Below are 23,133 nucleotides of genomic sequence, written 5' to 3'. Positions count from 1 at the left end.
TGGGCACAACTAGAAAAGAAGGAGACTGGGGTGCCTGGGTGGCTCAGTCGGTTGAGCATCTGACTTCGGCTCAGGTCATGATCTCGCTGTCCGTGAGTTCGAGCCCCGTGTCAGGCTCTGTCCTGACAGCTCAGGGCCTGGAGCCTGCTTCCGATTCTGTGTCTCCTTCTCTCTCTGCCCCTCCCCTGCTCACACTGTCTCTCTCTGTCTCTCTCTTTCTCAAAACTAAATAAACATTTAAAAAAAGAGAAAAGAAAAGAAGGAAATTAACAAAAATCAGAAGGTTTTATCTCTGCCTCAACCCACCAGCAGTATAATAAAGGAAGAATCCCAACCAAAGGAAACTAGCTTGTTTGGTATTCAGCAAAAGTTTTTATGGAGGTATAATTGAATACAACTTTAGTTTCAGGTGCATGGCATAATGATTATTTGTATATACTGTGAAACGGTCACCACATAAGTCTAGTTAACATCTGTCACCATACATAGTTACAGAATTTTTTCTTACGGTAAGAACTTTCCAGATCTACGATCTTAGCAACTTTCAGATACGCAGGTCAGTGTTATTGGCCATGGTCACTACATGGCACATCACATCCCCACGGCCTGTATATTTTACACAAAGGAAACTGTTAAGAACAAAACAGGCGGCCGCATCAAGGATCTCATAATGCATCATAAGAAACGTCCCACCATGATTATCCCATGGTGAGCGTGAGGTCAGGGGAAGCCGGGTGAAAAGCAGAAGACAAATTCTGAAGGAGGCGAGGGCCATTTGGCAAATGGGGACCCAGTGTTCCCGGTGGAGGGACTGTGCCCACGAATTGTGCCACAGACGTGAGGCCAGTTCAAACCCCGGTGCGGGGGCATCTCAAGACCCCAAGCGTGAGGCTCCTTGTTTAGGAAGTGTATTCCAACGAGCCACATTTTCATGACTTTTGCTCAAACGCCCTTGTTCTGAAAGTGTCTTCACGGCCTCTAAACCTGTAATTATAACACCACGTGCTGATGAGAATGAGCACGTGGGTATCACACGCTGCTGGCGGGAACGCGAGATGCGTGGCCAGTGTGGACAGAAGCTTGACGGTGTCGTGGAAAGATCAACACAGGCACCCAGCAATTCCGTCCCGAGGGAGTGAAAACATGCCTTGTATACGGATGTTCAGAGCAACTTTGTTTATGACAATCAAAAGCAGAAACACGCTGGATACGCGTTGTGGGTAAATGTGGTGTCACATGAATGCTGGCCAGCCGTAGAGAACAAAGGCCTCTCACACGCTCAACGTGCGTAAAACTTGAGGACGTTTTGCCGCACGTGGTCTGCTTCCCTTTACGTGAAACATCCGGAACAAGCGAATCTAGAGACGGGATTTGGATTAGTGGTCCCCCGGGGCTGGGGGTGGGGAGCACTTGGGGTGACTGCTGATGGGCACGGGGTTTCTTTCCAGGGTGATGAAAATGTCCTAAAGTTCGATAGCGGTGGGGGGCACAGGTCCACACTTGGCTCACGTGGAGAAGGGGCTGTGGGAGAAGACAGGCGTTTTCCATCAGCCTCGGCCTCTCTCGGAGGCCCCTGCCCGGCTCAGGCCCAGTGGGGGCTGCCAGGAAATGTGCCGCCCCGAGGCTCAGAGCCTCTCGGGACGCGCTTGCCAGGATCACAGCGGGTGAGTGGCCCAGAGGCCCACAGCGAGACCGCATCCTGTTCCCTCACAGGCAGCCGCGGGGACCCGGGGCCCCCAGGACCACCTCCCATCATCCAGCCAGGAATGAAAGACATCAAAGGGGAGAAAGGAGACGAGGGACCTATGGGGTTGAAAGGCTACCTGGGCCTAAAAGGTGAGCATCGCCACCCCTCTCCGCCCACCCCTCTCTGCTTCAGGAGCAGCAGGGTCTACGCCAGACGCCGCTCCGCCCAACACAGGCTTTGCCATGTCCCAGCCCCCGGCCCCTGACACCTCAGCAAGTGGGCCCACGGCTTCCCTGCCGCCTGAGTGGCCTCCCTCTCCCGCTTTAGGATCCGCAGCAACGGGAAAGGTTGGGGTGGGTGCTGCCTCCTCACACTCGGGTCTCCCCACAGGTGTCCCGGGGATGCCAGGGATCCCCGGGCTGTCTGGAATCCCCGGCTTGCCAGGGAAGCCGGGCCACATCAAAGGAGTCAAAGGAGACATCGGAGTCCCAGGCGTGCCCGGATTGCCAGGATTCCCCGGCGTGCCCGGCCCCCCCGGAATCATCGGGTTTCCCGGGTTCACAGGAAGTCGGGTGAGTGGCACCTCTTACTTCCCAGCCCCACCTCTGCTCCCGACCAGAGATTTGCTGGGGTGCGAGTGGTCGAGGGACAGCTTCGGAGTTGGGTCCCGGCTCGGTGTAAGTGGACGCTGCTCACACCAGCCCCAGTGGTGATTTCAGTGCCGCCCACGCTGCTGGTGGCCTTGGTTGGCAGAGGGGTGGCCTCCGCGCTCTCTCATGGCCCCCTTGGGAAAGCTACACGTGAATGTACAGCCATCAAACTCTACACGTGATCGTGTGTGACATCGGGACGGAGGACCCATTACTGGGTCACGGAGTGGACACAACCCCGGCCTGCCGTTCACTGGCTCCTTCACCCCACGCACGTGCTCTGAGTGCTTGCTGGGTGCGGGCGCCGAATCGGGGTGACACAGACGCACGGTGACCCCGGGCGGGGCTCCCGTCTCTCCACACCTGCCTCCTCGTCTGTGAGGCTCAGGACACGGCTACCCTGCGATGTCACTGGCCAGGCGGGGCGTGGTCCGTGTAACGTGGCACAGAGGGGCCCTCGGTCGGTTCTACTTCACGAAATTAGCCCTTCAACCTGTTACGGCTAAAGGTACTTTACGCTCACAGTCCTCAGCATGTGACGCACTCGTTTCTGGCGCTCACAGTGGGGTTCGCCCATTTTGGGCAGATCGGAAGGCCTGGCCACCCTGTGGTAAACCTCTAGTAACAGCCCAGCTTGGCCTGTGTCTAGCCCACCTTCATGTACTCGACGCCATCTGAGTTCTTTGGGTGTCTTCCTTCCATCACCCGGAACCTGATGGGACCTGTGCAGCAGGTGTGTGCCGTTACTTGGGTCGGTTAGAAAGGATGCGTGTGTCTACCAAGGGGCCCAGAGGACGGTGTTCCCAGCAGCTTCTTTCCTAACAGCCAAAAACTGGGAGAGCCCAAATGCCGGCCAACAGGTGAGTGGACACGGCGCGTTCCGACTGTGGACGAGCACTCGGTGGTAAATGGGGAAGTGCTGATAAATGCACCGACCCAAGTGACTGTCACAGACTTCACGTCGAACCGAGCAAGCCAGAAACAGAGTACAAAGTATGCGATCCCACGGGTGTAGAAGTCCAGAACCGACCAGACGATGTGACAGAGGTCGGTCAGGGATTAGGGACTAGGAAATGGCGCAAAAGAACCTTCTGGAATTCTGAAAATATTCTGTGTGTCTATCTGGGTGGGACATGAATGCAAGGTCACTGAGCGGTTGAGATGAGTTCACCACAGTGGTGTGTGTTACTCCTCAGGACAGGAAGCTTTAAGAAAGGAAAAGAGGGAGGGGGCCCTGGGCAGCTCCATCGGTTCAGCAGCTGACTCTTGGTTTTTGGCTCAGGTCACGATCTTATGGTTGTGGGACGGATCTTATGGGATCGAGCCCCACGTTGGGCTCTGTGCAGACAGCATGGAGCCTTCTTAGGATTCTCTCCCTCTCTTTGTGCCCCTCTATCCCCCCCCCTCAAAAATGAGTGAATAAACTTAAAAAAAAAGGAAAAGAGATCATCATGTGGACAATGATGCAGCCTCTGGCACAGCGTCCCCACCCCCCACCCAAAGGGGAACTACTCTCGTGGTCCAGAGACTCAAGTTAGCCATGCTGGGAGAGGTAACCGTGCACAAGTCCCCACTAACGCTGCCGTGTAGACCAGAGGATCAGGGTGGACCAGGAGGCCACCCTCCATCTGAGGAAGAAGCCCCTTCAGAGAGGAAACCATGGTTTGCATGGTCACAGAGCCACCCAGACACCACCCCAGGCTCATTATCAGGAATCAGCATCGCTGGAGGGAAGTCTCACGTCTGCAGATGGAGGGCAGAGCCGTGCAACATCCAGAGCAAGCTCGGGAATCCAGCAGCCCAAGTTCATATCCCAGTTCTGCCGCTTACTAGCTGAGTGACCTTGAGAAATTACTTAGCCTCTCTGTGCCTCAACGTCCTCATCTGTCACATGCGAATTCATCATACCTGCCTCTGAGACAGGACCCAACATGGGTGCCCGTGCACAGCTGAGCAGAGTGTGGGACGCGATCAGCCACGAGTGCCACCACCACCGTCATGACAGTGACCCACATCATCTACATACTTGGTTTCAGTAAAGCTTTACCGCTCAGTAAGAACGGGGGAGCAAACCACCTGCTATCATGCAGAAAAACATGAGGGGGGGTGCTACAAAATGATGACGTAACAAACATCAAGAGGTGGTTTTAGCAAACCAAGTAGCTGGACGCCCTAGCCCTCCTAAATTATAGACTTATTTCATGAACAGCCTCCTAAGATGTTTCCGTGTCTGACTTTGCTCTAGGGCGACAAGGGAGCTCCGGGGAGAGCGGGTCTTTATGGCGAGGTTGGCCCCACAGGTGATTTCGGTGAGTGTTGCCTGGATCATGACCGTAGGGTGTCCACCATCCAGAGCATTCCGGGCGGGTGTGGTGATGAGCCCCGGAGATGCTGGCAGGAATTTTAAAGCAAATTCTTTGTCTTAAGAACGTAACACAGGGGCGCCTGGGTGGCTCAGTAGGTTGAGCATCCGACTCTTGGTCTCAGCTCAGGTCTTGACCTTAGAGTCGTGGGTTCAAGCCCAACATTGAGCTCTATGCTGGGCATGAAGCTTACTGAATGAATGAACGAATGAATGAATGAATGAACAGTAACACAACAGAAGTTGCAAAGCTAACCCCCTGCCATTCAGAAGAATGGTTGTGAACCATCTTTTCTGCACATTAGGTGACATTGGAGACACCATAGACCTGCCAGGAAGCCCAGGCCTGAAGGGGGAGCGGGGCGTCGCTGGAGCACCAGGTACCTGAGTCGTTCCTGTCTGCCATCTCGGGACAGCCCTGAGCACTGGGTGTGCCTCACTCACGAGCTGGCCCGGCCCAATGTGTCTCCACTTGTAGCATCGTGGGTCCCGTTCCAGGGAACGGTTTGAGGTCTCCAAGCCCAATGTGCACAGAAGAATTTTTAATTCAGTTAAACCTGAAGACAATGTTAAGAAAGCTCTCTCTGTCCCTGAGAGGGACACAGTAGGACACGAAGCAAATGACACAATGGCCAGAGCGTGTGATAGGCAGCAAGGGGTTTGCAGGAGGGCAGCGGGAGTCAGGCGCATGCCCTGAGCAGGGCAACAAGGCCCCCGACGGCACAGGGTGGGGGGAGGGGTGCCTCACGTGGTACAGTAGCTCACTCCTCCTCTCTGAGTGTCCCTGAGGCCAAGGTCAGCATTCCCACTAGTGGGCACCAGGGATAGATGCATCCCTTCCGGGGATTTTCTCTCGGGGGACCCCTCACTGCTTTAGCTGCCTGGAGCCCCAAGTTCTCTTAGGGACAGCGCTGGTCGGGGGAAAGCGTCTGTCCGTGTGACTGGGGCATTCAGGCCACATGGAGCCAGAGACGGTCCATGCCTCCCGGCTGCTCTGGGCTCACTGCACATCTATCATTGGTTTCACAGTGGCTTTCCACCCAGCCACACAGGCACCCTGGGCTGCCTATATCTCCCCTTCTACAGAATTTTGGGCAATTTGGTTTATAAAAGCAGAAACGTGAGACCATCTTTGCTCTGTGGTCACTAACAATGACCTCGTTTATTCACCTGAAAATATGTTGGGGGAAAGAGGCTGTCCCCACCAAGAACTCCGGCTGTCACCCCTCAACCGTGTAGGTGACTTAGCTGTGGGCCCAGGAAGTAGGGCTGTGTCTCAGGACATCAGTCCCAGGCACAGAGGGGCTGTGACACGTGTATCAGGCGACCGTGGGGTCCATCTCCCTCGGACCAATGAGGGCCGCCTGAGAGGTCAGCAGCAGAGGGGGCAGCCGGAGGGGCCCTGATCAGACCGGCCCCTACGCAGTAGGGGCCTCGGGGGACTGGGCGGGGGGGGGGGGGGGGGCAGGGGTGGGGGGGAACGGGGCTCAGGCTGGCGTCCCCGGGATGAAGGCACACGGGACTGTCTGCAGAGAGAGCACGCGGCTGATCGGGGTTTGGAGAGGATTCTTAAAACACTAGAATAACTGATAGAAGCAGAACTTCTCAGGTGGCTCTGCTTCAAGACCACACAAACGTTAACAGTACCTTTTATGAGCAACTCAGAATTGAGGAGACCCTGGACAAAAGTGATTATGTGGGATGTAAGTTGATCCAAAGTTTTCAAAATCCTCCAGCGTGCCAGAAAACACCGCAAACGTTTGACCCGGAATAATGTCACTGGCGAAGGCAGGGTTTCTAAGTCTGCCTGATGGCCATGGCGGAGTCTCCTGACGTGCTAGTTGAAGGTGCAGATTACAGACTGCCCCTGGCCTGCTAAGCCATCCCTGAGACAGAGGCTCACACATGTATGACCGATTCCCCAGCTGTCCCCGACACACCACACGTGAAGAACCACTCCGATAGGGGCCCTAGGTGGTGATCTTGGTGAGGTGCTCAAAACACAGTGGCCTAGAACATCCACAAGAAGTATCTCATGGTCTCCAGGGGCCAGGAATTCAGGAGCGCCGTGGTTCTGACCCCAGGCTGGTCTGGAACGGGAGGGCCCATCTCCAAGATGGCACCCGAGAGCAGCTGTTGGCGGGAGGCCTCAGCCCCTCACCACGTGGGCCTCTCCCCGAGCAGCTTGGGTGTCCTCTCCAGAGCCAGCCACCCAAAGAGGTGACAAAGTGAAAACAGGGATGCATGACACATTCTATGGCCGATGAAGTGACACAGTGACCTGGGGTGACCCAAGTCGGCCCCATCCATGCCCAAGGGCATGAATACTAGGACGTGGGGCCACTGAATTAGGTAAAACAGGAGTCAGGGAAGGAACATGTTGAGATAAGGAGACATTCACAGCAGAAGCAGCCGTGTGAAATGACAGCATCCCTTACCTGGCGTCCCCTTAAGCCCCAGGGAGGCAGTGTCTGCTCGGCTCCAATCAGAACTCTGTGCTTACAGGTCTAAAGGGATTCTTTGGGGAAAAAGGAACGGAGGGTGAAGTCGGCTTCCCCGGGATAACAGGCGTGCCAGGCGTCCAAGGCCCTCCGGGACCTAAAGGGCAAGCAGGTACGATCTCTTGCTGTCTTGCTGTCCCCACGTGTGCCCTACCCCCACAGCTGGGGCTCCAAACCTCAGGACCCCAGGACAGAGGTGGCCGGTGTGCCTGTCTCCTAGTCTGCCACGATCACACCGCGCCCCAGGAAGCTGGCCCTTGCATGTTACTCGTGACCCAGCTCTGCCTTAGGACCGAGCTCATGGAGAGGACCAGGCGGCCAGCCGTGGGGACATGCACAAGAACTGATGCACAAGTTCCTGTGGCCGGTGTCTCCCCGTGAACTCAGGCTGAGTTCTGGTCATAGCACCCCTTCTGTGCATCCGAATATGCAGAAACGTGTTTGCGGATCCCGAGTTAGCTTGGAAAGCAGACAGGGGGGCTACTTCCCCGCTTTTTCCTTGTTGCTGCTTTTGTTTTGTTGTTGCCTTGCTTTGCGTGGGACCTGGGAACCTGAAGGCTGATCCTTCAGGGTTTCCTGGGTTCCCTCCAGACTCCCACGCAGATGGCAGGACAACACTGGGAGAACACAGGCTGCTCTCTCTTTGGCAAAGCTGAGCTACCCGCCCTCAGCCCGTACGTGGGGCACGTTTCCAGCTGGAAGGAAGGCTCTTCCTTTCCCACAGAGGCCCTCCTCCTCCAGGCAGAACCGAGCTACAGACCAGGGAGGCCCTGGGGTTCCTGGGTGCTGCTGGGGGTTCCAGTCCCACTTAAGGGTGTGTTTATACCCCCAGGCTTCCCAGGACTGACAGGGCTACAGGGGCCGCAGGGAGAGCCGGGGCGGGCAGGAGCGCCCGGTGACAAAGGAGACTATGGCTGGCCCGGGATCCCAGGCTCACCAGGTGAGAGCGTCTCTCCCTCTGCAGACACGAGCACCAACTCAGAGCCAGGCCTGCAGGTTGGGGAGGGGCACTGGGAGCCAGGTTGGCCTCTCTCTGGTCGGCTCACAGCAATGCAGAGGTGGGACAGAGGGACAGAAGCCAGTGTCCCTGCTGTCCTGTCCAGGGCTCCAGCTGTGGCTGAGCCAGGTCTGGCCGAGCTCTTGGCGGGAGCTGGGGGGTTACCCAGGCCCTCAGGAGCTGTCTTTCCCAGCATTAAGGGACCACCCCCACCCACACTCACTCCCCATATCCCAGGAAGAATCGCGCTCATTGGCCGTCAGCCTTACATGTCCTACTTAGAAAAGTTTATGCTCGGGAATCCGGAGGGAATGGAATAATGCTAGAGCCTTGGTTCCGAGCACAACTTGTACGAACCACATATGTACAGTGAAGCATCAGGAGAAACACCGCACTTCCGTCCAGCTCCCTTACGGCCATAACGAGCCTGTGAAAAGATTCCATGCAAACAATCTCAGTTAAATGGTTCTCCTGGGTGACACGAAAGCGATGTGCAAGTCACAGTGTGCAGAACTGCTTGCTGTTTGCCGGGCTTTTGAGTGAACCGGATGGATGACTGTATAACAGCAAACAAAACCAGGTGTGAATTGCTTCAAGAGTTTCTTTGCTCTCCGGTGCATGAAATAACCGTGAGTGAAACCCACACAGGTTTTCCGGGCATCCGAGGCATCAGCGGACTCCACGGCTTGCCAGGCACCAAAGGCTTTCCAGGATCCCCAGGTATTTAATCCTGCCCCAGCCACGTGACCACACCCAGTGGGGGGGGGCAGGGGCTAGTGGGGGACGTCCTGGACCTGGGGGTTCAGGGAGCAGGATGGCTCTGTGCGGGCTGTGCGGCCCTCCCGGAGGCCACCTGGGCTCCTCCGTGGTGCTGCAGACTGAGAGGGGTTCCAACTACAATCACATCCGGGACACTGAGGCCGCACGGCCAGCTGGGATCTCCACGGCCGGCCTCTGGTTCCATCCCCGAGTCTTGGTGCACAGCATCACTGGTCTTTTGCCTCCAAAGATCAGCCTGCCATGGCTGAGGATGCTAACTTCACCGCTGTGTTAACCCTGCCGCAGGTGTGGACGCCCACGGAGACCCCGGCTTTCCCGGTCCTGCCGGGGACAGGGGTGACCCAGGAGAGGCCAACACCCGCCCAGGCCCTGTCGGAGCCCCAGGACAGAAAGGGGAGCGAGGAAATCCAGGTGAGGCCAAGGACCAGTCAGTGGCACCAAACCTGGGGTGTATGTGAGTCCGAGAGATGGATGTGGAAAGGTCCCTAGAAAGTGCCGGTTGCTTTGCAGACAATTTCTTGCTGCAGAACCCCTTGGCCAGCCCTCCACCCTTAGACTCTTAGAATCCATCAGGGGTTAGTGAGTGACCACCCTCTCTGGTGGGAAGGACACGTTCCCACCTGTAGGGACCACACTCTGTCCCCTGCCCCATGTCCCCGGGGCACCTGCACAGTGCTTACCCGTCACAATCTCTCAGTGTCAGACGAACATGTAAACACAAGCATTACAGTCGCCGAGCTGAACCCCGCAGGCAGGCCTGGCCTGTGGTAGGAGCCAACCAGGGAAAGGTGTCTCACCTGCTGAGAAAGGGCCCCACTCCCACCCAAGCCCCCGGCACACGTGCTTAAGCCTGACCTGAGGTGGGAAACGTTTCCAGACAGAAGTCCAATCAGTATCTAGGGGCAGAGCGTGTTGAAAGTATTACAGTGTCATTGAGCGTTTGCTTACGATCCGTGGCCACCAGCACACCCAGCACATGGGTGCAGGCCTGTCACACAGCGGCCCAGGGCGTGCTTCGGTCAGGATACTCTAGTAAGCTAGAGCCAGCAACCCTATAGAGTAGTCAGTGCCCAAGGAAGGCAGCGACTCGATCCCCCACGGAGGGCAGCCAGTGTCCAGAGGCTCACCGACCACATCGCCTGATTCTCCAAGGTCTGTCACTGCCCCTCTTTCAAATAGCTGGAAACTCCAGAATTCCCTGATATCTGAGCTCCACAGCATTGATCTGAAGGCAAGAGAATGAGGAGAGGCTCAGCCAGCCGGGGCCTTAGTATGAGCCCTAAGAGGCTGCACGGTGCTCACGCAGCCTCAGTCGGGGTCTGTTGACCAGCACATTCCCCGCTCGGGGGTAAGGGTCGGTCCACCGGCACAAGCCTCCTTAGAGCCCCCCGGGGAGCTGGCAGTGCCCGTGACTTTGAAGTCAGATGCCTGCATGTGTGTTCTCATTCTGCCTCTCACTTGGTGCGACCTTGCACATGGCTTTGCTTATAAAACGAAGGTAGAAGCCCACCTTCTGGGTATCGAGGGGATGCGGTGAGATAATACAGGTGAGGCTCTTACACATAGAGGCCCAGAAAGCAACGCTCTCTGGCTTCTCTAAAAGGCCTCCAATTAGTATTTTTTCAGAGAGTCCTGCTCGTAAGAGGAGCTGCCCTCTGAAAGGGGTGGGGGAACGCAGCCCGGGATATGGAGGTGAGACCAGGCCCAGGGGACAGAGGGAAGCGAAAGGCACAGTGCTCACAAGACTTCAGCTGCGCCCTGTGTCCTGAGGCATGCCGACTGATGCACACGGCACACTGTTCAGGCTCAGAAACAGGCAACAAGGGATAGGTTACGGTTCCCGGCAGGACAGAAATCACCTCTCTTACTCCCCTGTTTATACCTCGGCGAGATGCCTGCTGCAGAGTCAGTGTTCACAGACATTCGTTGGAGCAGAATGTTGTGAAACTCTTTGTGACCGCCACAAAGTCGAAAGACTCCGCCACCCCGCCCCACGATCCCATCGCGCGGTAACTGTGCGCCATCTGTTTCCCAGAATTCTTGAACCTACAGTGTAGCCCCCGCACTCCATCAGAGGGACCCAGAACGTGCGGGCTCCCACACGGCCCTGAGGCCTCGCAGCTCTCTGTAAAGCACCTGTCCCCTACGAGGGCCTCGTCCCGCATCAGAATCACGGCAGCCCAACGAGCTGGTGGTTTCCGAGCAGAGTCCGGGCTCTGCCCACTGGGCCACAGCCTCTGGCCGTCGTGAGGGAGGGAGACTTCCCACGGAGACATCCCCAGGCAGGCCGGTGAGGACACACTGTCCTCCGAGGATGGCGGGTGACCGTGAGCCATCGTTGTCCCTCCCGTGGGCCTCACCTCAGGCCAGAAGTGCAGATTTGCAGCCGAGGCCCCTCCTGCCGCTGATGTGGGGCTCAATTCATGGTTTGCCTGTGCGGGACGGCCTTTCATCAAACCTCCATCAGTCGGGGGTTTCTTTCAACACTTAGGAAGATCCATGGGCGCCAAGGAGGGAACGGGCTTGTGTTGACCCTGATTCCAGCAAACTGAGCCTGGGTCACTCAGAGTGTCATTAACAGAGGCCCAGTCACTGTGGTTTGTTGTGGGAATCCGGCCGCTCTGGATCTTCTGACTTAAGAGTTTCTGCCTGTATCCACTGACACTCGCCGCCTGTTTCGGTCACTTTGTGACAATAGTTAGACACAGCTCAGTTGGTGTCGTTTTCTGTCAAACTACAGACGGCAGCTGGCCAGTCCCCACAGGCCTCATAAACCCGCTTGCCCACTGCCTGTAATTGAGACAAAGATGACACCTTTCTCAGTGTTCCCCCGGCGCGTTTCTCCATCCGCTGCACAGAGGCACATGCCGTGACGGGTATCGGAGCCGCGGTGTGGCTGAGGACCAGCCAGGAGGCTGCGTGGGGGGCACAGGAGGCGGCAGCTGGCCCCTCGGTCATGCGGATTTGCCCCGTGCTGCCCAGCTCACCGTCCACCGTGGCGGAGACATGACGGTCCCGGGACACCCGGACACCTCTCCGCACCTCCAGACTGTGGGAGAAAACAAACACCAGTCTGGCAATTAGGAGAGAAACCGACCGCCTCCCCACTGGCGGCGCCCACGCCCGCCGAGCACGGACGGGCACCTGTGACCGTCGTGTGGGCCAACACGCGGGACCAGGGGGCTCCCACAGATCTGCTCACATGGGGACTGTCCTCCACCGTCTGTCCTCCGTCAGTGCCTGAGGCCGGTCCTGTCCCGTGCCGCAGTTCTGTTCTGCGAAGCAAATACCAAGTGAGAGATTCTGAACCAGGGACTCTCATGGAAATGCAGAGTCGGGCTCCTGACAGCCCCTGGTCACACCTTCACCGACCGACCTGCACGTGACCTTTTGCTCTCATGTGTTTCTGTTGAAAGACACCTTATTTGATGTGTGTTGTTGATACGTTGACGTGGACCTCGCGGCCACCGGCTCGGTCTCTTGCCCGAAGGAAGCCCCCGTGACACACGTGTCCTCTGTGAGCACGCCACAGCTGTCCTGAGCTGAGGAATGCCAGATGGCACTTCGGCATGATCGGGGAGGAGGGGGGACAATTTAACAGTGAAATCACCAATAAGAAGCCCAGAAATGTAAACACCACAGCACTAAACAGACACAGGAAGAATCCTTGTTGACACTTGGAGCTGAAACGAGGACGTTGGCAGGCACGCAAGGGTCTGCCTCTTCTGCTTGTCCGGGAGGGACGCCGGCACTGAGGGCGCATCGCCAGTAAACCCCGCCGAGTATGCGGATCGGCGAGCGCAGAACCCACGGGCGGCGAGGACGGCTGTGCAAAGCTGGGACCCAGGCTACCGAAGGGAGGGCGACAGGGCAGACTGGGAGCGTCCGTGTGGTCCTTCTGGACCAACACGAGTGCTAGCCACACCTGGAACCTTCCATCCCAACCCAAGTGCTAGCCAACAACAGAGCCAGCCTTCCAGGGCCCAGGGGCCGTCCTCAAGTACCACAGCCACGTCGGCTGAGCAAGATCCGTGGGACCCTCCAGGCAGCAGGAGGGGCCGGTGGCTTCCCCACGCCCGCAGTGTGGCACGGTCCCCGCCTCCCCTCACTGCCCCTCCTTGGCGGCTCTGCTCCTGGACAGGAGGGGAAACGATAGATTGAAAAGTTGGACGGTGATGGCAAAACTGACTTCTGTTTCTCTCCGAAGGGGAACGAGGCCCAGTCGGGAGTCCGGGACTTCAGGGATTTCCAGGAATCACCCCACCTTCCAACATCTCTGGGTCACCTGGTGACAAAGGGGCGCCGGGCATATTTGGCCCAGAAGGTAAGCAGGACTCCTGTTTCTGTGTGTTGCAATCTGTGGGGCAGGACCCGGCGGTGACCGGATTACTGTAGGGATGGGACAGACTCTCACTGCCACCTTGAGGGACATTGTGCAAAGGGAAATGGGCCACACGCGCACGGAGGGACGAGCACTGTGTGATGCCACTGGTAACAAGTCCCCAGAGCATTCAGATCCAGGGACGGAAGGGAGAATGGGGGAAGCTGGGGCTGGGGGAGGCGACAGAGAGTCGCAGGTGAATGGGGGCAGAGCCCCGCTTCCGGAAGATGAGAAGGTCTGAGGTGGACCTTCCTGGTGTGGCGATGGCCACACAGGTCCTTCAGTGCCCTGAAGTACAGGTGTACTCAGTGCCCCTGAACCGCACACTTAGAAATGGTTGAAATGGGGGCGCCTGGGTGGCTCAGTTGGCTAAGCGTCCAACTTCAGCTCAGGTCCTGACCTCACAGTTCATGGGTTCGAGCCCTGCGTCGGGCTCTGTGCTGACAGCTCAGAGCCTGGAGCCTGCTTCGGATTCTGTCTCTCTCTCTCTCTCCACCTCTCTCTCTCTCTCTCTCTCTCTCTCTCTCTCTCAAAAATAAGCATTAAAAAAATTTTTAATTAAAAAAAAATGGTTAAAATGGTAAGGTTTATGTTATGTATATTCTACCACAATAAAGAAAACTCGTCCAGTGTTAGACATGCCAAAGACGCCCCCCAGACAGGGGACTCGACACCTGGCCCCCCGGGCACGTCCTGCAACACATGCCAGTGCCGGTTGGCCATGCCCGCGCCCTCCTCCTGTGTAACGTCTTTCTGGTGATGCATGTCGACAGGTTATCGAGGGCCCCCGGGGCCACCTGGACCTGCTGCTCTCCCTGGAAGGAAAGGAGACGAGGGCAACCCAGGAGCCCCAGGAAACCCCGGGACCAAAGGGTGGGGCGGGGACCCTGGGCCCCAGGGCCGGCCTGGCGTGTTCGGGCTCCCGGGAGTAAAAGGTAACGGTGCCCACGGAGGGAGGGCTCCTCTTGTCTCCTCTTGCCGGGGAGGCTGGCGGCACCAGTCAGGGCGGGGGGGGGGGGGGGGGGGCGGGCAGGGCTGGAGCCCCCACACAGACGTGTGAGTCCTCTGTGTCCTGCTTGTCTTGAAGGACCCAGAGGGGAGCCAGGACTCATGGGAAACACAGGAGCCACCGGGAGTGTGGGCGACCCAGGCCCCAAGGGGCCCAAAGGAGACAGGGGACTCCCAGGTGAGTGGCCTTCGCACACGCACACAGCCAGCATCTCAGGTGGGCGGCCCCAGGACTGGGCTTCAGGACGATCCCTGGCCCTCCGGGCTGGGGGACCCCTCCGAGGTCTCCCTCTGAAGTGCCACGCTGGGACCCTCTGTGGCTCCCGCCGTGACTGGGTGACTGACAGCCGCCGGTGAAGGGAAGGCCCTTAGCGACCTCGCAGACGGGTTATTCTCTAGATGGCAAGATGGTTCCAGGAAGCTCCAAGATTGGTTTCAACGGATGAAAACAATGGAATACAGATCATTGCAAGGAAGACAGGGGGCGCCCCTGTGTCAACTGGCCTTTCTTTGCCCTTTCCAGGTGCCCCCGGTTCTATGGGATCCCCTGGGATTGTGGGAATCCCCCAGAAGATCACCGTCCAGCCAGGGCCAGTGGGTCCACACGGAAGGAGAGGCCCCCCGGGGGCACAGGGAGAGATGGGGCCCCAGGGCCCCCCAGGAGAGCCAGGTAGGAGCCCTGCCAGAGAGCCGCCAGGGAAACGCCTTCTCCTGCTCGCGTTCTTCTCACTTCGGTTTCCTCCCCGGGAAGCCTGTGTTGAGCATCAGTGACGCTGAGCACGGTCACGCCTTCCATGGTGCTCACACCCGTTTCGTGGCTATGCAGGTTTCCGCGGGGCTCCAGGGAAGGCAGGGCCCCAGGGAAGAGGTGGCGTTTCTGCTGTTCCTGGATTCCGAGGAGACCAGGGGCCCATGGGACAGCAGGGGCCCATCGGCCAGGAAGGTGAGTGGCAGACGGAAAGGGGGCAGAGGGCAGGGGGTTTCTTCCAGGTCCACTGAGGGTCTGACCAGTGTTCTGTGGTACGTGGGGAGGGATGAGCCAGCACCCAGACGAGCAGAAAGACGCTGCCCCTCACCCAGGCTGTGGCACTCGGTAACAACACCTGTGCCCATGAGGGCACCCGGTCCAGAGTCCCCAGACAGGCCGGCCCCCTTCCTTCCACTGACACGTCTGCAGGTGGCTCGGAGAAGGAGGCAATCAACGCACTTCGAGAAACGGGCTTTGTTATGATCTCAAAGGTCTGGGACAGTGAGCTGAAGGAAAGCAATTGTGTTAGTGGCAGCCATCGTAAAGTCTGGTGTCACTGATTTCTTAAAATGATCTGTACGTACGCAGGGCGGGATAGGCCAGAAATACCAGCAATTTGTGCACAAAGAAGTAGATTTGTTTCAGTCCCCCCTGAGCTCACTGGGAAACAGTGGTAGGAGTGAGTCACATTCAACTGGGGTGCACGACCGGTGTCCCCATCACAGGAGCGTGCAGTCCGCTGTCCTCCGCACGGACCCACCCATGGCCAGGAGGTTGCGGGCTCCGTGGGGGATGTATGTCCAGGGACACATGTGGGCAGAGGGGAGTCATCCAGGCTGGGAGACCAAGCAGCAGAGGTGGAGGGGACATCCCGTGAGGAACAAGTGACAAGTGGAAGTGTCCCTTGGGGGGGTGGGCGGGGAGCAAGGCAGGATCAGCACGGACAGCTGATTCCCAGTGTTTGAAGGGTCGTCTTGTTGGAGGCACAGTAGATGTTCCGCTATGCTCTGGGAGCAGACTCGAGCCCTGGGTGGGCATCGTGGGAGGCAGAGTTCTAACCCAGACGTGCCCAGCCACAGGGCTCTTGGGACAGAGGAGGCCCATTTGTTGGGTGGGGGTGAGCCGCAGTCCTCTGGGCCCTTCGACTGGCTCCGCACCTGCCCCTCGTTCAGGGCCCTGGCAGGTCCTCCAAGGGGCACAGCCAGTGAGGGCCAGGCTTCAGGCAGAAAGCGGGCAGCAGCCGCAGAGGCCAAGGTCCACACAGCAGCTGAAAGGTGGCCACTCTCTCCCGGTTCTAGGGGAGCCAGGCCGCCCGGGGACCCCCGGCCTGCCCGGCATGCCCGGCCGCAGCGTCAGCATTGGCTACCTCCTGGTGAAGCACAGTCAGACGGACCAGGAGCCCATGTGCCCCGTGGGCATGAACAAGCTCTGGAGTGGGTACAGCCTGCTGTACTTTGAAGGCCAGGAGAAGGCGCACAACCAGGACCTGGGTAGGTACCGCCCGGCTAGCCCCGGCCAATTCGGCTCCTGGTCAGCGTTGGCAGCTCTTGGCTGGACGGGCTCCTGCCGATCGAGGGCACTGGGCCCATCCACATCCCTGGGCTTCCAGAAGAGATGAAAATGGCCTTTGAGACCTCCAAAGCTCAGTTCAGGACCACAGAGGCTGCGGCCTGCACAGGCTCAGGGGTGGCCCCGCCTGCCCTGGAGGCCACTAGAAGCTTCACCCCCAGCTTGGCTTTTCGCCGCAGGCTCTGTAAACGGTCAGGCTGGGGCCGTGAGGGGCGGGCGGTCACACAGAGCCCCCAGGAGAACAGATGTGCATTCAAATAAGCCTGGTTGCCAAAAGGAATTGAAAGGACTTAAAAGTGCACAGGAAGTGCAGCGAGCACACATGAAAAGTCGGGGAGGGGCAGGGGTACCTCCGTCCGAGGGGCCTGTGGTAGGGACAGGGGTGGGGAGTCCCTCAATCCGACCCCGATGCTGTGTGCACATTCCCGTCTACAGGTTCCACTTCCGAAATAAGTTTAACAGAACACAAAGCGGGACGAACGCACAGGGCCAGGGCCTAAAACGCAGAGCCGGGAGGAGAGCCTAGGCGGTGGGGCCTGCGCTGGGCAGGCTTGGTGGCAGGTGCCCACACGTCCCCAAGCCCAGTAGGCAGCCCATTTGAGCAGGGAAGACTGTGCAGCTCTAATTCATCCTCTCTGCCCTGAGATAAAGGCAACCTTTGTACCCAGGAGCAGGGGAGTGTTTGGGGTTCGTACGGACGGAGTTCCTTCGGGCAGGGCCCTTCAGGGTACAGGAAGCCAGGCCCTTATCTTGGGTCCCATCAGGGGTTTCTCGGGGCTGGTCTTGAAGACCCCCAAACAACATAGGCCTCAGCCAGGTGCTACTTCATGAAGACCCCACTCCATCCAGGGATGTGTGTGAAAACTTCTGGAAGGGCAAGGCTGAAATGGCAGGGCAGACTCCAAAAAAAGGAATTGGAAACTGCTAGCTCGGTCCCCTGTGCGGATCTGAGCCCCGCCGGGTGGCTGGTGGGCAGGTCCCTGACGTGGGGCCTCTGGGACCTGGCCTGGCCTGGAGGGGCGTCTTCCCAGCCACACTCAGCTGCAACCTCTTTCCACAGGGCTGGCGGGCTCCTGCCTGGCTCGGTTCAGCACCATGCCCTTTCTGTACTGCAACCCGGGTGATGTGTGCTACTACGCCAGCCGCAATGACAAGTCCTACTGGCTCTCCACCACGGCCCCGCTGCCCATGATGCCGGTGGCCGAGGACGAAATCAAGCCCTACATCAGCCGCTGTTCCGTGTGTGAGGCCCCAGCCGTCGCCATAGCGGTACACAGTCAAGATGTCTCCATCCCCCACTGCCCAGCTGGATGGCGGAGTCTGTGGATTGGATATTCTTTCCTCATGGTATGTGGTACTTGCCTGCTTTCTCTGTCTGAGCATGGAACTGGGTGGAAATCTAGTTCCTCTCCCCAACACACCCTGCCTCTGTAAGAATAATCACACGGGACAGTTGCTCAGGTTGCACACTGCACAAGGGCATCTGGCCCAGGGGATGAGAGCTGGAATACAGCCTGCACTTTTGCCTAAGCACTTTGCGAACTGAGCCATGTCAGGCATGGGCTGCCCCACCCACAGGGGCCCGTGAATTTGCCATCAGGCCACTGTACGGGCTGCAATTAGGATAAACTGGGCCACCATGATAGCAGCCCTTACGGTTTTCCTGCTTACTCCACCACTGTACGGAGAAAGGAAAGGCCAGTGACGACAGTAGGCCTTGTGTTTACGTTCGTCATAAGTGCCATAAGTCATAAATCATATAAATAACATAACATGTAAGCGATAGGAAAAGGTAAGTATTCATATCTTAATATTTTTAGAGGTATCATTGCTGCAATAATTCGAAGCACAGAATACTGAGTTCTGTGCAAAGACAGGCACCTCCCTACTTTTCGAGAAGCTGATCACGGCCACGTAAGGTGACTTTTGAGGACAGAACAAGCCTGTGTGGTTACATGTGCCATCGGGGTGCGTCTGTGTGCAGGTGTGCGTGTGCGTGTGTGTGTGTGTGTGTGTGTGTGTGTGTGTGTGCGGACTAAAGTCAGAGCCCTTGCTGGCCAGGCTGCTCCCAGCTCTGAGGCTTCCCGCAGGGTGCTTCCTCCTGACCCTGGCCCGCCGGCTCCCTCGAGGTGTCCTTCCAGGGCGGGGCCCTCCCAGGCCGGCCTCCGCTCCTTCACACCAAGTGGGGCCTGAGGCTCCCTCCCACACCAAACGAACTGTGGGGCTCTGGGCTGGGGGGGCTCCTGCATTCTGCGAGCGCAAGCCTTTTTCAAAGCTTCTTGTGCTTGTGGCTTTGTTTAAAGAGGTTGACCCGGGTTACCCGCCCAGGACGCCCCAGAACAGCCTCCTTTTTTTCCCTCACACTGTGGCTGAGACACATCCCTGTCCCACAAGCCACAGGGACAGTGTGTGTCCCACCAAGCCTGGCGGCCCATTTCTCTATGAGCTTCGGGCCCCGGGGGTCCCGTGCGTCTTAACAAGAGCTGCCGCACTTGGGACACCACGAGAAAGTAGCAGGTGACAGAAGTGAAGACGAGGTCCCCTCTGACGCTTCCCGCCTCCCGGCCAGCAGCCACACGGTCCTCTCAGATGACCGGCTGCCTAATTAACAACCCTCTGATTGAAAAAACAATCATTACACAAGTAGTACCTGTTGGTTATCGAGACACCAGCAAGGGGAGATTTCCAGAACCACTCCCAGTCTCTCTCTAGAAGAACAAGCGAGGAGGAGCTGTCGAGGCCACTTTCTTTCTGCCTTATTTTTACCTTACCAGCCTCACGTGTGCCCTGCATGTTGACTTTAGTTTTCCTTTGAAAAAAGAAAAAAAAAAAGCAGTTCACACGTTGGCATCTGTCCTGCCAGGTGAACACACTTCACCCTTTGAGTAGATGATTCGGGAGACGGTGTTTTTCCCCAAGACGAAGTCAGCCGCGTGTGCTGGTTATAACCTGCTTCTGCTCTGGGCTTCCCTGAAGTTCAGACGGTGCGCGTGGGCTCACGTCCCTGTCCCTGCACTGTGCCTGGTGCGTGGGCCACCCTGGTTTATTGCAGGCGGTCTGTATTGAAAGCGCAGATAAACTCCGGGGGGTGTTTAGCTGGGGGGGGGGGGGGGTGGCGAGGATGGTGCATCAAAGAGCCCGGGCCGTCCCCCTGCGGGCGCGCTCACAGCCCTGCCCCGTCTCCCTCTGTGCAGCACACGGCGGCCGGTGACGAAGGCGGTGGCCAGTCGCTGGTGTCTCCGGGCAGCTGCCTGGAGGACTTCCGCGCGACGCCCTTCATCGAGTGCAACGGGGGCCGTGGCACCTGCCACTACTACGCCAACAAGTACAGCTTCTGGCTCACCACCATCCCCGAGCGCAGTTTCCAGGGCTCGCCGTCCGCCGACACCCTCAAGGCGGGGCTCATCCGCACGCACATCAGCCGCTGCCAGGTGTGCATGAAGAACCTGTGACGTGCGGGGGCCGCGCCCCGCACGCGCTTCTCGGGGGGCTAAACTCGGCCGGGGGGGCCACCTTGGTGCTCACTCTTAACTTATTACCTCACACGCCGCCCCCAAAACCGATCTCATCCTCTCTTTCAAACTCTGACGGAAAGGCTGCCAAAGGAATTGAGCGCCAGCGCTCACACCAAACAGCCCGTGGGCACCCGCAGGGGCTTCGGCACTGGCGACACCTGCCTCCCAACAGAACGGTCACCCACCCGAACACCCCCATCAGGCTGTGCCACAGTGCTCTGCACTAGGTGTAGCTGATGTCTCCACACGTGCCCTTAGAGTCACTGCGCTTCCAGACCCCGCAGACGACCCGCATTGTTGAACCCGCCTAATGGGGTGGTGTTGATAAGCAAAGCGTGTCACCAAGGGCTCCTGAACCCCTCGTGCGACTCCCACCTGCGGGTATCCGGGCCTCCGTGCTGGCAGCTCTGTTTCCTCCCAAAGACCCAGGATGTGCCTCTTAACCCCTCAGGAAGGCCAGATGTGCCTTTTAAGACTTTGATGGTCCCACATGAGCTCTCTTCTGTCCCCCCCCCCCCCCGCCTCGTCTTCACAGACCATCGGGAGACCTCTTAGCCACCTGTTGTCAGCCACGCCATGTGGCACACTGTAGTCAGAAGTGATGTGTCTACTGCCCCAGGTGGCCCCGGGGACTTACCCTCCATTCTTGGTGACTCATACTCCTATGACATATCTAACCTCTGTAACAAACACACAATAAAAGTTGGTTTTGAGCTTTTTATACCCCAAGGTGTTGATGGCCTTCATTCTCCCACGTCTGTCAAGCACAGTTTGCTGCACGAACCCCACACACCCGCCACGCCCCTCCCCGGGTCTGTGGTGTGGCTCGTCAGGGAGGTGTTTGTGTTTGCAGTGTGTTAGGGCCCACAGGAAACACCCCAGCCACCACTCACGGGGCTCAAGAGAACGGGCGCCTCACAAACACACTTCCCAAGTCATCTGGTTAGTTCTGACAGAACGTCCCAGGTCAGATCTCCGTATTTCCAAGAGACCCCCAAGACACATCTCTGGAACCTGGCAGGCCTCTGGGAGCCCAGGCCAGAATTTATTTCCAGCCTTTAAAATGCAGTCTTGGGGCACCAGCTGGCTCAGTCAGCCAAGTGTCCAACCTCGGCTCAGGTCACGATCTCATAGTTCGAGCCCCGTGTCAGACTCTGTGCTGACAGCCCAGAGCCTGGAGCTGCTTCGGCTTCTGTCTCCTTCTCTCACTGTCCCTCTCCCACTCTCATTCTGTGTGTCTCTCCCTCAAAAATTAAAAAATAAATAAATAAATAAATAAATAAAATGCAGTCTCATATTGGGGCACCTGGGTGGTTCAGTCAGCTAAGGGTCTAACTCTTGGTTTCAGCTCAGGTCATGGTTTTCAGGTCAGGTCAGCTCATGGTTTTGTGAGTTCAAGCCCCACGTCAGGCTCTTCATAACAGTCTGGAGCCTGCTTGGGATTCTCTCTCTCTCTCTCTCTCTCTCTCTCTCTGTTCCTCCCCCACTCACACCGTCTCTGTCCCTCTCAAAAATAAACTTAAAAAAAAAATTATAGAAAATGCAATCTCATGCTAAATTTTTAAAAAAGATTTCATTTATTTTTAAGTAACCTCTACCCCTGATGTGGGGCTCAAACGACTGACCCGAGATCAAGAATTGAACACTCCTCCAACTGAGCCAGTCAAGCACCTCATATTAAACGTTTCTAGGAACTATTTCCACGTAACTAAACGAGTATTCCGCATGATACTGTCATTCAACATAGTTGAGCAACCACCCTGCACTGTCCCCCAGCAGCTGACGGGGACAAGGACTCTGCCCAGGAGGGTTTTTGGGGACACGAGTCCCGATCAGAGGATGGAGGGGGCCTGGCAGAGTGACTCCAGCAGAGGATGCGGTACTGAGGGCTCTGTCCTGCAGGGACCCCCCAGGAAGGCCACGGGAGGAGCCTCAGGCTGTGCAGCCGAGGCATGGAAAAGGGACGTTTCCCTCCGCCAGCTCTCGCCCCGGGGGGTCGTGGGCTGCCCACCCCCCCAGGTCCCTGGCTGTCCCGTGTGTGCGGGGCTGAGCGGCGTCCCAGGTAGACACGGCAGAGAAGCAGTGGAGCCGACGCGGGTGCTGTGTCCTACACCTGCTCACAGATGGTTTCCATGGCAACAGTCACAGCACCCCACGGGATGTGAGGCCTGAAAGCGGACCACACGGCGCCCCCTGTGGGAGGCAGCTGTTCATTCCAGACTCCGGTCGCCACGATCAGGGGGCGGCTGTGAAGTGCGGCACAGTCCCCAAGATCCCTGCTCGACTCGGCTTAGGTGTGATGCCATGAAGGACGGGGCGCTGGGCACCAGCATCCTCCCTGGTGGGACACACTCCCCGGGAGCCCCTGATGCCCGCCCTGCCTGAAGGCTGACCCTTGGCGGGGGCTTGCCAAACAGACGGACTCACGGGAGGCTGGTCTCCATCCCACAGCTCAGGTTCAAGAGCACAGGGCGGCTGGACGGAGGTCATGTGATGATGTAAATCGGCCTGAAATTGTAGCTGCTTCCACAGAGGCCGTTTGGTCACAGGGGTCAGGGTCTGGCTCCCCTGTGGTGGGACTGGGGGGTTCCCATGCTCTTCCTGGAGCTGACTTATCCCTACTTCTATGCTGGGAAAAAACGAGTGTTGGGGCGCCTGGGGGGGGGCTCAGTCGGCTGAGCGTCCAACTTCAGCTCAGGCCATGATCTCGCGGTTCCTGAGTTCAAGCTCCGCGTCGGGCTCTGTGCTGACAGCTCAGAGCCTGGAGCCTGCTTCCGATTCTGTGTCTCCCTTTCTCTCTCTCTCTCTGCCCCTCCCCTCCTCTCTCAAAGTAAATAAACATAAAAAAGAAGAAAAGAAAAAATAAGTGATCCCTGCAGAGTTCCTGGAAATGGGATTCTGGTGTCTGGATTTGAGGACACTGTTTGGGGGTCTT

The 23,133-nt window shown here is 57.8% G+C and overlaps 1 protein-coding gene across 2 annotated transcripts in view; it reads left to right on the top strand.

The window, feature by feature from the left end:
• The window catches only part of COL4A2 (collagen type IV alpha 2 chain), a 174,997-nt gene extending 154,070 nt beyond the window's left edge, over positions 1-20,927 (top strand). For both annotated transcript variants that reach the window (XM_053889011.1, XM_019443909.2), the window contains exons 33-48: positions 1,714-1,836; positions 2,078-2,259; positions 4,583-4,646; positions 5,005-5,079; positions 7,205-7,312; positions 8,033-8,140; positions 8,846-8,917; positions 9,263-9,388; positions 13,185-13,301; positions 14,132-14,293; positions 14,446-14,544; positions 14,890-15,036; positions 15,193-15,309; positions 16,413-16,604; positions 17,744-18,030; positions 19,878-20,927. In XM_053889011.1, coding sequence (XP_053744986.1) covers positions 1,714-1,836; positions 2,078-2,259; positions 4,583-4,646; positions 5,005-5,079; positions 7,205-7,312; positions 8,033-8,140; positions 8,846-8,917; positions 9,263-9,388; positions 13,185-13,301; positions 14,132-14,293; positions 14,446-14,544; positions 14,890-15,036; positions 15,193-15,309; positions 16,413-16,604; positions 17,744-18,030; positions 19,878-20,135 — 2,237 coding nt within the window. In that variant the 3' untranslated portion in view covers positions 20,136-20,927. The remainder of the gene's footprint in view (positions 1-1,713; positions 1,837-2,077; positions 2,260-4,582; positions 4,647-5,004; positions 5,080-7,204; positions 7,313-8,032; positions 8,141-8,845; positions 8,918-9,262; positions 9,389-13,184; positions 13,302-14,131; positions 14,294-14,445; positions 14,545-14,889; positions 15,037-15,192; positions 15,310-16,412; positions 16,605-17,743; positions 18,031-19,877) is intronic.
• Positions 20,928-23,133: the final 2,206 nt, after the last annotated feature.

The sequence above is a fragment of the Panthera pardus genome, unplaced genomic scaffold (assembly GCF_024362965.1).
Source record: "Panthera pardus isolate Hobbes unplaced genomic scaffold, ASM2436296v1 HiC_scaffold_1, whole genome shotgun sequence".
Classification (NCBI taxonomy): domain Eukaryota; kingdom Metazoa; phylum Chordata; class Mammalia; order Carnivora; family Felidae; genus Panthera; species Panthera pardus.
Note: the sequence above shows the minus strand (reverse complement) of the source record. Positions and strands in the feature narration are given on the sequence as shown.